At 40.2% G+C, this 13424-nt stretch overlaps 1 protein-coding gene across 3 annotated transcripts in view; it reads right to left on the bottom strand.

Annotated features, from left to right (window-relative positions):
* The window catches only part of LOC149803314 (uncharacterized), a 93559-nt gene that overhangs the window by 22952 nt on the left and 57183 nt on the right, over window positions 1-13424 (bottom strand). For all 3 annotated transcript variants that reach the window (XM_089953021.1, XM_089953022.1, XM_089953023.1), the window contains exon 4: window positions 5243-5492. In XM_089953021.1, the coding sequence (XP_089809147.1) occupies window positions 5243-5492 (250 nt within the window). The remainder of the gene's footprint in view (window positions 1-5242; window positions 5493-13424) is intronic.

Below are 13424 nucleotides of genomic sequence, written 5' to 3' on the forward strand. Positions count from 1 at the left end.
CTGGCCTTGACATGGTCTTTTCTGGTACTGTCATTGTCTTTTCTGGTCTTGACATTGTCTTTTCTGGTATAGTCGTGGTCGTTTCTGGTATTGTCATGGTCTTTTCTGGTCTTGTCACAGTCTTTTCTGGTATTGTCATGGTCTTTTCCGGTCTTGTCATGGCCTTTTCTGGTATTGGCATGGTCTTTTCCGGTCTTGTCATGGCCTTTTCTGGTATTGGCATGTTCTTTTCTGGTCTTGTCATGGTCTTTTCTGGTCTTGTCATGTTTTTTTTTCTGGTCTTGTCATGGTCTTTTCTGGTATTGTCATGGTCTTGTTATGGTACTTGGTTGAACAATACTGCTCTATGAATCCTCTAAGATAACGCATCTATGTCTTTCAACCTACACACTAACTTAAGTACTGTCAGTTTTGTATCATTTTTCTCCTCTATCAATTTCTACTGTAATAGTAATAATCACAGTTTTGTGGATTATTTATTTTCATCTGCACTAATGGGTTATCTTTCAAATAATCGTGCTGGTATATTGGTATCTCTGAATCTTCTTCTGAAATACCACCAGATTTTTCATCATCTTTCTACAGTATTAGATTGAATTTTTACGAATTGTATTTGTTGTTTTGTTGCCATTTAGAACTTTTGACTGGCATGATTCTTCCTTGGTCCGCCTCTCACGGTGGTGCGATCTAAGTATGTTGTAGCATATGATGTTGACCATGATCTTTTGTTTGTGTTAATATTACTTTGATGATCGATATAGTACTCGTAATTTGCTTTAGTGTATATCATGCTAAATTCTCTTCTTAACAGTGATCCCACCATCAGGAACATAACAAAGCCTGTAAATAATTCACGCTCTACTGGTTTCAATTCGGACTATGAGCTAGTCCAGGCCCCAGTTTCATTAAAATTCTAAAATTGTCTTCTCCAATTTAAATTTTACATAATGTTGCTTATGATATTTCAGACAATATCAACGTTTTTACTAGAGGAGGGGATAATGGAGAGGATTCAAAATAACCCTTCAGTAATAACCTTTTGATACTTGAAAAAAGAGCTGAGAAATCCCATAAGTCCTTGCGCATGGGTTGAATATGAAGCCAAAGTCCTGATGGCATTTACATGGCTGCATGGCTATTTGATTTTTCATTGATTGATTCGAGTTTTGTTTACGGATTTTTTTATTTTGTTTCATGATACTTTTGAAAAGACAATACATTAAATACAGAACGTTTAATTGATGGCAGTAGTTTTGTATTTCGCAAAAGAACTATAGTTGAGGGCAGTAGGTTTTGCATTTTACAAACGACCAATCTTCAGTTGATGGCATAGGTTTTTACAATTCTCAAAAGAAACAAATTTAGTTGATGGCAGTAGGTTTTGCATTTAGAAAATAACCCTCTTTAGATATTATGTCTATTGTGTTACTTACTTGATCAAATAATCATTCATGCTCGTTCAAATTTAACTTGGTGTTGAAGTGATTTAAACACTTTTTGTTTATCTGAGATGACGCTAGACTTAAGAGATTATTTTTTCCACAATGAAGACATTTTTTCATCAAACTCAATGAACATGTCTACCTGACTGCCTCAAACTCTTTAAGTCTGTCTAGATGGTATTATTAGTGTGTTAGTGTGTTTATAATTTCATACTGACTGACATATGCATACATTTCATTTTCCCTCCCTCGACCGCTCCGGTGGCCAAGTGGTTAAAGCGTCCACCTCGGATGTGGTAGGATCGCGGGTTCGAACCCCGGCCGAATCATACCAAAGACTTATTAAAATGGTACTAACAGCTGCTTCGCCAGGCACTCAGCATTAAAATGTTAATGTTAGGACTGGTTGGCCTGGTGTCAGGATAATGAGATTGGGTGGGACATTATGCTACATGTCTGCGGGATGATGCCTAAGTGCTATACATCATTATGAACTGTCACGTAGCGATATCACTGAATAACTGTTAAAGCTACGTCAAAAATCACACACACACACACACACATTTTCCGTCTAAACTCTCTTTAACGAAGTATCATATTCTGTCTCCGGGGACAGTATACCTCTCCTCCGATATGGCTCTCTCCGGGGATTGGCAGAGAGAGAGAGAGAGAGAGAGAGAGAGAGAGAGAGAGAGAGAGAGAGAGAGAGAAAGAGAGAGAACAAGGATATGGTGTTTTGCAACTCTTGAAATGAATCTTTTGAAAGCTATTTAACTATTTAATAATAACTACCTTGCATAAATTATCCAAAAGTAATTATCATTCACCGTGTATGACAGAAAACCAACTATGAACTAATCGCTTCAAGTTTTGATATTCCATAACACGTGTATATACGTCAGAAACTTATTTTGACAGATTCTTTTATTAATTCATTTGAAAAATACTTAGAGTCTTCATGCCATCAAAATGTGGGCAATCTGCCGAACGTTGATAAAAGACACCAGCACATGTGAGTCAACAAACAAAAACAATCACAGTAGAAACTGAAGTTTTACAGTTGTTATCAACATGAGAGAGAGAGAGAGAGAGAGAGAGAGAGAGAGAGAGAGAGAGAGACAGCAAGAGAGAATGCAAATTATCTCCCTTTTACCACTGGCTCTGTTCTGGTTACGACAACCTACTTGCATAACACATGGACTGAAAACAAATCTGATTAAACCATCTCTACTATTGTCTTCTCTTTACTGCAACTGCCACATTTTACAACTTCTTTAATTTGTCAGACTAAATTCACAACAGCCAAAGTAGTAGAAGTATAGCTTAAAAAGCTGGCTGATGAATATTGGAAGACTTGTGTATTTTAGATGGTATGACACTCTTTATAAAGTAGCCCCGGTAGAAGAAGAAAGTGGCTACTGACGATAAATTATCTTACTGCTCACTTTGTCTAGAAGGAGTTGAAATTTCTTTGTTGCGTTTGACAGTCTTACTGCAAAATAAGGTGTTAGGTAGCCAAGGTAACGGGGATCAACAAACGTAACTCCACAAATCTTAGAGAACAAGGGGCGGGTGTGCATTAAAGGAATGAACATGGTTATACAAGCCTTGGCTTTTGCTATGAGGGATTACATTACAGTTCTTCGACAAGTCGTTTTCAAGATAATCTGAAAACAACTATTTCAGACATTTTAATACGACAATACCATTATAAGGTACATGTTGGACGTTGGGTTTAGTTTTTGTTGGGTAATAAAAGTGGGATGTTTCACAAAAGACCACTTAGCAGCAAAAATGAAATTCCTCGACTGCACGCAGATCATTGTTTCTCAAACTAATTGTATGCGAAAATTTATTTTGTCTACTTAGTCTACTATATTTCTTTCTTAAATATTTTTTGAACGCCAAAATTACAATCTATTCCAATTAACCCCTGCAATTAACCCCTGATGTCAATGATTTGGCTAATTAGGAAATTTGTTTTATTGAAATTTAAGACACCTGTATTCAAAAATAATTTGTATAAATATGTTTTACATTTTTTATATTATGGTATAACCTCAAAGCAATGATTCCCTATAGCCCTCATCACAGATTGTTTCCATTGCTTTATTAGGCAAACTGGACAGGGCTGAGGTTTTTGTTTTTGGTAGTTTCGGCCGCATTTGACTGCTGACCTCAGCTTCATGAAAAGTTCAGGTGACATTCAAAACCGATCACATCTATTTAGGCATTATGGATTGCAGACTAGATGCAATATTTACTTGCCTCTGAAATTAAACAGATTGACAACTTGCACGACTATGCACCTATGAAACTGAAGATTTGACGAACGAATGTGCTTTAATTTACATGGAAAACCTATTGTTTCCGATTTAAAAAGAAATTACAATCAAGAGATTAATCGTAGATTGATTTTAGAAAGTAATGAAAAAACAATAGTGGGGCCAAGTGTTTGAAACATCTTTGTTACTCTTAACAGACCTCTGAGCTGGTCGGCGTTGGGATACTATCCTAATGTGGATAGTAAATCGGCAGAGCAGTGAAGTTTACTTAGCGGCGATACTGCAGAATATATTTAAATTTGAAAACCCTCTTTACTAGATGTTCTCAATCTCTATTCTGTTTAGAGAGCATTGGGAAAGAGTCATTGAAAACTTGTATTAGTTGTAGCTACGGTGACCACATTTGAGTGCAAATCAGCATTATTTCTATCAATCTGAAAACACTATGCCAGAATGATCTATTTTAAGCCTGGTCAGATTCTGATGACCTTTTCTATCAATGTTTTTTATTTTTAGTAATGATGGAAACGTTTTATGGTGGATCATCATCATTTGTAAAAGCTTAAAATGGCTTTATGGCAGGAAATCATTACCTATTCTGTCAAGTGTGGTCAAATTATAGTCAGCGCTGCTGGGGGAAAAGTCCTTTACATGTTTTTGTATTTACGTTTTCTTAAACAGCAGTTTCTTTACTTTTTGTAATGGACCAAATTTAATGGCGTCATTTGGACAGATGTAAAATGTATTCATGACACGAAGCTTTGATCAAATAAAGTTTTGTGTTTTTATTACATGTTTTTTTGTATTAAATAAGCCATTTAAATGGGTTTTGATATTTTGCAGTAATGGAGACCATACCTTATGGTGGATCAGCATCATTTGAATAGATTTGAAATCTCTTTATGTCAGGATGCGCTGTGCTGAATTTGGTCAAAAATGGTCCAGTGTTTTTGAGAAGGTGAAAACAGCAATTGTTGACTGACGACAGACGACGCTCGACGCACGACGGACGCAAGGCCATGCCATAAGCTCAACTTGACCGTACAAACAGATGATCTAAAATTATTAAATGCCAGATATCCATAATCAAGATCGGTCTACTTCTTTTAGGATGTTTTAGGTAGTACCCATTGATGACCAGACGGAAATAGTTTTTTTTTTTTTTATCATTCCTAAAGTTTGTTAAACAAATACAATGATCTGTACCTCGGCAGTCATTATATTTGTTTATGAAGTTTTATATGCATTCTGGTAATTAATGTAAGCAAAAAAATAAAAGATACGAATATGCTGCTAGTTGAACCAACAAACTATGAATGGTATTAAAGAAATCTTACATAACAGAAATAGGACCCAGTCGATGGAATTAGCAGTATGTAACAATTGTCTTATTTTTATTTCAAAGATGCACTTTGGCGGTAGCTATTTCAAAGATCGAAAGGAAAACCCCTCACAGCAGAAACCGGTACGAGTAAAACTCAAAATCCAATCATCAGAAAAGACAAATTCACCTACCAGGAGCATTAGAACGAGTATGATCCATTGTGTCGTATGCTCGTGATGTCGTGGCTGGCGTGGATGCGGGCTGCACGACGACTTGAGGCTTGTACCCTTGCACGAAGTCTGTCCCGAAGTTCAAGCCACCACCTCCAAGCTTGTTCAAGGTGACCTTTTTTGGTGAGAACCCTGCACCTTGTGGAGGAGGCATGGCAGATTTAGTGGGCGATGGCGGACCGGCAGGCTGAGATCGAGACGGGAACAATATCTGTATTTGAGATAAAAACGATTATTCATTACACTGGACAACAAATTTTTACAAAAGTCATGTTACTGAAATAAAATTAGTCAATTCTTATCAATTTTTATGTGCTGAACACGAATATGACAGTCAAATTGCAAAATTGGCTCTAGTTTTTTTGTAATCTGCAAGAAATTAATGTTTACATAACGAAATGCATTCCAATAGTAAAAGGTCAACTGTAATAGCCTACCTATAAAAAATCAAGTCATTGACTACATCTTAGATTTCTTCGCCTGTCTCTTGTACAGCTGTTCGGGAGCATCTCTGAGGAGTGTCCAGCAGTAGTCAGCCAGCATTGTAGTGGACCATTTTCCCTGGTATCTTTGTTCCATTGTTGCGATATCTTGATGAAAACGTTCGCCGTGTTCATCACTAACAATACCACAGTTGCTAGGAAAGAAATCCAAATGGGAATGAAGGAAGTGAATCTTTAGAGACATATTGCAGCCAAGTTTATTATACTTCATCAACATGTCTTCTACTGGTTCCTTATAGTTTTCTGCCCTAACATTTCCGAGGAAGTTTGTAGAAACTAGGCGAAAAGCATTCCATGCTTGTTTCGCGTCACCTTCCAGCAAGTTGTTGAACCGGTCATCTTTGAAAAGCTCTCGAATCTGAGGACCCACAAAAACTCCCTCTTTAATCTTTGCTTCGCTGAGTCGAGGGAATTTTTCATGCAGGTATCGGAATGCTGGCAAAGTCCGGTCAATGGCTTTCACGAAGTTCTTCATCAAACCTAGTTTGATGTGAAGGGGTGGTAGCAAGATTTTCTGAGCCTCAACCAGAGCTGGGTGTTGGATATTCTTCTCTCCAATGGCTACATTCTGCCTGTGAGTCCATTCCTTCCTCATGTAGTGCATTTCCCTTGCTCGGCTATCCCACTCGCATAAGAAACACATGTATTTTGTATATCCTTGCTGCAGTCCCATTAAAAGGGCAACTACCTTCAAATCACCACAGAGGTGCCAGCTGTACTTGTTATACTCAATGGAATTCAGTAGCTGCCTTAAGTTATCGTATGTCTCTTTCATGTGGACAGCATACGCTACTGGAATAGATGGAAGAATGTTTCCATTGTGCAAAAGCACAGCCTTGAGACTCAGTTTCGAAGAGTCCACAAATAGTCTCCATTCTTGTGGGTCATGAGTGATTTTTAAAGCATTCATGAGGCCCTCAATATCGGAACAGAATATCAGATTACTTTCCTTTCTGAAGAAAGGCTCCAATTGCTGGTGGCGCTTTCGATATGCAGTAATTGTGACATCTTCTTCTAGAAGATTCCATTGTTGGAGTCTTGATCCTAGCAATTCTGCCTTGTTCTTTGATAAGTCCAAATCACGAATCGGGTCATTTAGTTCTTCCTGTGTTATTCTGTGTGGGGTTGATGATGCACCACAGTGAAAATCTGGATCACTGCATGCTGATGGACCAGGAGAAGAACAGGTCGACTCACCTTTGTCTTCGTCAGATGAATCAAGAGAATATTCTGCTGGAGGTTCTGGAATAGGAAGTCCCTTACCATGTGGAACTGGTCTCAATGCAGACGGAATGTTTGGGTAGACTATTCTCGACTTCTTTCGCTTCGTTATTCCGCCGGAAAGAGGAGGAACCAAGCAGAAGTAACAGTCATTTAGGTGGTTGCTTGGCTCTCTCCACACCATTGGGACTGCAAACGGCATTGATGACCTTTTGCAATTCAACCACTGTGAAAGCTGTGTTGTACATGTAGCACAGCATATATGCGGAGCCCAAGGCTTGTCTTGGTCACCAACCTTGCATCCGAAGTAAAGATGATATGCCTTCTTCACTTGAGAATTGATACTTTTCTTCTGGTTGGCAAATGTCACTTCCCCACAAATATAGCAAAAATTGTCCGCGGTATTAACACACTTTCGAGGCATTACTGTTCTTTATTGTACGTAAATGGATAAAATAATAAGTTTTATGTAACAGTAGCTTGAACTGTCTCGCACAACGTCTAAAATATTTTAAATGCTGAACCTATCTGATTGGGCTTTATATAGTACACTGCTTACGTCAGCTTCAGCAGCCGCCTGGCATTAGTATAATAGGCCTACACATGTATAGTACACTGCTGACGTCAACTTACTTCAGCAGCCGCATGGCATTAGTATTGCATTGCATCAGAAAATGATGCAATCAACTGTGGATGATGTGAGCATGATGGTATTATGCAATGTTACATCATTATTCCGGATGTTGCTGCAGTCCTACTGGAGAAATTTACACAGTGAAACATAGAAAATGAGGTATATGAATATCTTCAAAACGAGAGCCAATACAAATTTTTCACGGTTATATTCGTGTTCGGCACACCAAAATACTACAGATTAGGGCCTTTTCAAGTCAGTAATGATTTCACTGTTGACCAGTGTTATCTGTAAGATTGATAACTGTTATAGTTAATACTGAGGATAACGACACAAAACTGGGTGTATTATAACATAGCAAGTTTTACAGATTCAAGCATGACAAAATGGCAGTGCTATTTACGATCGTAGACCGGCATTTGTTGAAAACATAACCAGGATGGGACCCAACTTTAATGAATCATACCATAGTAGTGAAAGGGGTGAGATTAGCGTCAATGGGAATTAGCATTAAAAACACCCCCTGGGCGAGATTAGCGTCAATGGAAATTTAACATTAACCACCCTGGGCGAGATTAGCGTCAATGGAAATTTAACATGGGCAAAAAACCCTGGGTAAGATTAGCGTCAATGGAATTTAACATTGGAGAAAGGAAAAAAGGAAATATTGAGATTAGCGTCAAAGGCATTCGAACAATGGAAAAAAAAAATATCGATTCTAGGGACAAAGGCAATTGAACATGGGGAATAGAGTTTGGGTCTGTCTAGGGACAAGGGGAATTGAACATGGGAATAAAGTGTGGGTTTGTCTAGGGACAAAGGGGAATTGAACATGTTAGAAAAAAAACTACTTTAGGGACAAGGGGAATTGAACATGGGATTTTTTTTAAAAAAATTTTTTATAAAGGGGTAGGCAATCGAAAGGCTATCTCTTTTTGAGAAATGTGGGTGGCCCTGAAAAGGGCCTTAGGGTTTATGTTAATATTAATATTAACATAGACGGCATCTGTCACTTCTTCTTCTTCTTAAACTCCTTCTAACTGCAGGTCCATACACAAGTACCCTCTTGAGGCATCCTTGTCTTTCTATGTAAACTCTTCTCATCCATAGACTAGTATCTGTCCTATCAACAACAGTCCACTTGGACCGGACATACATGAGCATGTCCGTCCTAAACATCATGGAAGACACAAGGGTGGATGATTCAACTGTGGTCCACATCGTGAGGCGACGAGAACAGGTGAATCAATGCAGTGAACTGCGCTTATTTATAGGTAGAGGAAGGATTGAAACGGATTGAGTTCATTCACCAATCCGAACATGCGTTACAAAATTCAGTCAGCCCGCATCCAATCCGAAGAGATTAGTCTGTGACGTCAGTTGGTCTATATAGATTCGCTAGCGCTTGTGTGCAGTCAATCTATGCGACAGTGATTCAACATGACGGAAATTCAGAAAACGATCCATTGGGGTGCACCAGCAGGGGAGACCGCCCAAGGGAACCCGGACTTACTTTCTGAAGAGGTACATTGGGATTTTGTGGATTTTCTTACCTCGCAAGAATTTGTTCCGGAACCTTCGTCTCATTCTTCATTACCGCAAGTGGAGAATTTTAGACAGAGACAGAAAGAAGAATTGGAGAAATTTATGCAACGAGAAAAGGAAGCGGAACAAGCTTTTCTCCTACAGCAACAGCAACAGCAACAAGAAGAGGTAAGAAAAAAACAAGAAGAAGAAGAAGTAGCAGCAAAGAAACAAGAGGGTGAAAATCAAACGGCTACGGTACTGTTGGACATTTTAGCGGAGTTAAGAAGTCTGAAACAAATGTATCAGACTTCTTTATCACGACCGAAGAGAATACGACCTTCCCGAGCTAAACACGCCAACCCTGTGACTAAGCCTATCGTACCACCCTTAGTGATTTCAACCCAATCATCAGAAGTAGGCCTCGGCCGTGGCAAAGGCTTAAGGCAGTTAAAGTTGATTGCTTAAACTCACCCCCTACACCAAAATAAAAAGGCCCTTTTCAGGGCCACCCACTTCTCTCGAAAAGAGATAGCCTTTCAATTTGCCAATAACTCAAAAATCAACAACAAAAAAACCCCATTTTACCCTTATAGTACATGTCTGTGTATGAGTGCGTGAGTGTAGCTTCTTATTTTAAAATCAAAACTCAGACACTTACCTTATATAATTAATGTATTCTTTTCTCCATAGTTACAATCCAATTCACAATTCACAACAGAACACTTTATAAATTACATTCACTTCTTCTGTTTCTTTTTTTTTACTCTCTCTTTTTTTTCAATTTCTTCACCGTCACAGTCTTTTCCTCCTCTTCCTCCTCACTTTCTTCCCTTCTTCTTTTCTTCTCCTGTTTCTTTTTCTTCACCTGGCTGCTTTCTTCCTCTGAAGAATCTCTCTCTTCTTCTGAAGAATCCCTCTTTTCTTCCGACTCCTCTTGTTTCTTTTTTGGGCAATCTGGAGACCAATGTCCTTTTTCTTGACAATAATAACAGGTATCTTGACTTTTGTCTTTTCTAGCCCCTTTTTTTCTTTTTTGACGGTCTGGACACTCTGAAGACCAATGCCCTTTCTTCTGACAGATATAGCAAGTATCTTGACCTTTATCTAGAAAGGAAGGAGAGTAGTCCGTCGGCTGGTCTGAAGAGAATTTTCTAATGACCCCTCGCAAAGTTCTGATGAAACGTTCCATCTGGGTAGTCTCTTCCATCGTTGTGCTCGGTTTGAGAGTGAAATGAATAGTGAAAGGACAAGACACACACCCTTTTTATATACGCTGGTTTGTCATGACTATAAATTAGTCTATGGTGTTTAAACTTGACTCATTTGACGTTTTGCACTCAAGATGAAACGATCCTATTCATTCGAGAAAAAAGAAGAAGAAGAAAGTAAGAGGCAGAAACGTGATCTATCGCCTCGTACCAGAGCTGAAGTCTTGGCACAAATTCATGCCAGTGATTTTGAAGAGGACATGAGTGAACCAGAATCCGAACCCTCTGAACAAAGTTCACCACCCTTAGTTAACCCTGAAAAGTACTATTCCATTCGAGAGACGGAAAAGCGCTCCTCTAGAAAATTTAGAACCACGGCTTACACCTACACAGTGAAGTTTAAAGATTTCAAGTCCGACGTACCGTTGGAGAAAGCAGAAGGGTTTATCACCGAGATGTGAGATTCTTTGCTCACCGCACTCAAGCGACAATGTCAACCCAAAGAAGACGATCGCTTGACACTATCCATAGATCACGACAGCTTGAAATCCCCTGTTTGGATCGAGTTTAGCAGACCCGCAGAACTAACCCCTTCCAAAGTCATGGACAAGATTCAACACGTACAACAATCTAATGACCAGTTTGACATCACCGATGGTAAAGCAACACTGAAAATGGCCCACGTCTCTCCTCCTCAAGGGACCGGACAACGCAATAAGGTGTTATTGGTGAACGACCTTCGCAGCACCAAAAAGAGGCTCGTCCAAATTAACAACCCTCAAGACCAGATGTGCTTAGCCCGAGCCATCGTGGTGGGACGAACCTATGCCAACAAGAACGACACGGCAGAATGGAAAAGAGCCTGGAAAACTATTCAACAATCGGACCGATTGTTTTTTTTGGTGCTCCTGAAGACTCAAAGATGTCACCCTCCAGAAAACCCCAAGGAAAGAAAAGAAAAGGACTACCACCACGTTTAGTCAAACATGGGGACATGTTATCTGTCCTGTCCAAAGCTTCTTCACCTCTACGAAAAAAACTCATTCAATCGGCCTCCAAAGAGGTCATCGATACCGTGTGCGAATGTTGTTTGAACGTTTTGAAAGGCACGATCCCTTTGTCCAAACACCAGAAACAATGCTTAAGCAAACATCGTCACGTTCTTCGCCAAATGGTTCGAAAGAAAATTCCCATTCGTCAAAAGAAGAAGATGTTGGTCCAACGTGGAGGCATTTTGCCTCTCTTGTTAGGCCCCATACTGAAAGGAGTCTTGGGAACCATGTTGGGAGGACTGGTGGGAGCAAGATAAAAAGGCCCTCGGAAGTCCCAAGATCTCAGAATCGACCCCTGACAACCTAATGGAAGGACGAAAACTAGCTTTAGTGCCTTACAAACGATGGATGGAATACCATCGGTGGCAAGAACAACGCACCCCGCATTTACCTCCCAATCCCCATTTGAGCGAGATGTCCCAGTTACAACACGAATTGCAGTCCTTAATGGATCGCCAAAATTTGTCCGAAACAGAAAAATCGCAAAAGTACGGTCAACTCTTGCAACGACTGCAACTCTTTCACCAGAAAGCTTTAGACGAAACAGCTCTACCCACTCTGAAAGATTTTAAGACCTTGATGAAAAGTCCAGCACCATCACCAGTACCAGTACCAGTACCACCACTACCAGTGACCAAGACAGAAAAAGGAGAAGAAGAAGAAGAAGGGTTTCAAACTCCACCAGAAAAAGTACGCAAGTTAACAACACCACCTACCTCCAGAATTGGATGGATTAAAAAGATGATGGCCACCCCTTCTTCATCACAAGAGAAAAAGAAAGTGAAGACAGAAGTGAAGACAGAAGTGAAACAAGAACCGATATCCCCCGCTCAGATATCCTCCTCTTCAACACCTATTGCTGGTCGCACACGCAAAGCATTGCAATCCAAGAAAGTACCCCAAGAGAAAAAGAGTAGCATCTTCCAAGAGTGGGTGCCTTATTAACACACCAACCAACACAAAAAATGGAAAAAGTCTTAGCCAGCATTTACTACGATCCCTCGCGTCCTGCAGGTTACGCAGGAGTTCAAAAATTGTATCGTGCTGCCAAAACGCGACTGAAAAGTCTCCGTTTACCTGAAGTGCAACGATGGTTACAAGAACAAGCTACCTACACTTTACACAAACCCATTCGACGCAAGTTTGCCAGAAGTCGCACCCGAGTGGAAGGCATCGATCATCAATGGCAAGCCGATTTAGCCGATGTCTCTCATTTGGCCAGCTACAATCGTGGCTACAAATATTTGTTTTGTGTCATCGACGTCTTTTCCAAATTTGCCTGGGTCGTGCCCTTGACTTCCAAATCGAGCAGCGAGTTAGTGCGAGCCCTGCAACGGGTGTTGAAACAAAGCGGTCGTCACCCTCTTCGATGGCAAACGGACAAAGGCACCGAATTTCTGAACCAAGCTTTCCAAAAAGAATTAAAGAAACGTGACATTCATTTTTTTACCACCGAGAATCCCGAAACCAAAGCCAGCATCGTGGAACGTTTTCAACGCACTTTGAAAGAACGCATGTGGAAATATTTTACGCATCACCACACTCTGAAGTACATCGACATCTTACCGCACCTGGTGCAAGCGTACAACCAATCTTACCATCGAAGCATCGGACGTGCCCCGCAAGACGTGACTCCCGACAACGAAGTGTTGGTGTTTGAGCGTCTGTTCGGTACGTCCCCGACGAGGGCTGTCCCCAAGAAAAGTGGAGAGTTGGCCGTAGGAGATTGGGTGCGCATTGGCAAAACCAAACGCACTTTCGACAAAGGTTACTTACCTAACTGGACCACCGAATTGTTTCGCGTCACTGGACGAGTGCATGGCCGTCATCCTGCCGTCTATAAATTGGAAGACATGAACGGAGAAGTGCTCAAAGGAACGTTTTATTTGCCCGAGTTACAACGTGTCACCAAAAAAGAAGACGACGTGTACGACATCGAAAGCATTCTCGAACGCAGAACCCGTAAAGTGGGCAAACGACGTGTCAAAGAAGTCAAAG

This window comes from Sinohyriopsis cumingii, chromosome 3, assembly GCF_028554795.1.
Source record: "Sinohyriopsis cumingii isolate HCF-2022 chromosome 3, ASM2855479v2, whole genome shotgun sequence".
In the NCBI taxonomy this organism is placed as follows: domain Eukaryota; kingdom Metazoa; phylum Mollusca; class Bivalvia; order Unionida; family Unionidae; genus Sinohyriopsis; species Sinohyriopsis cumingii.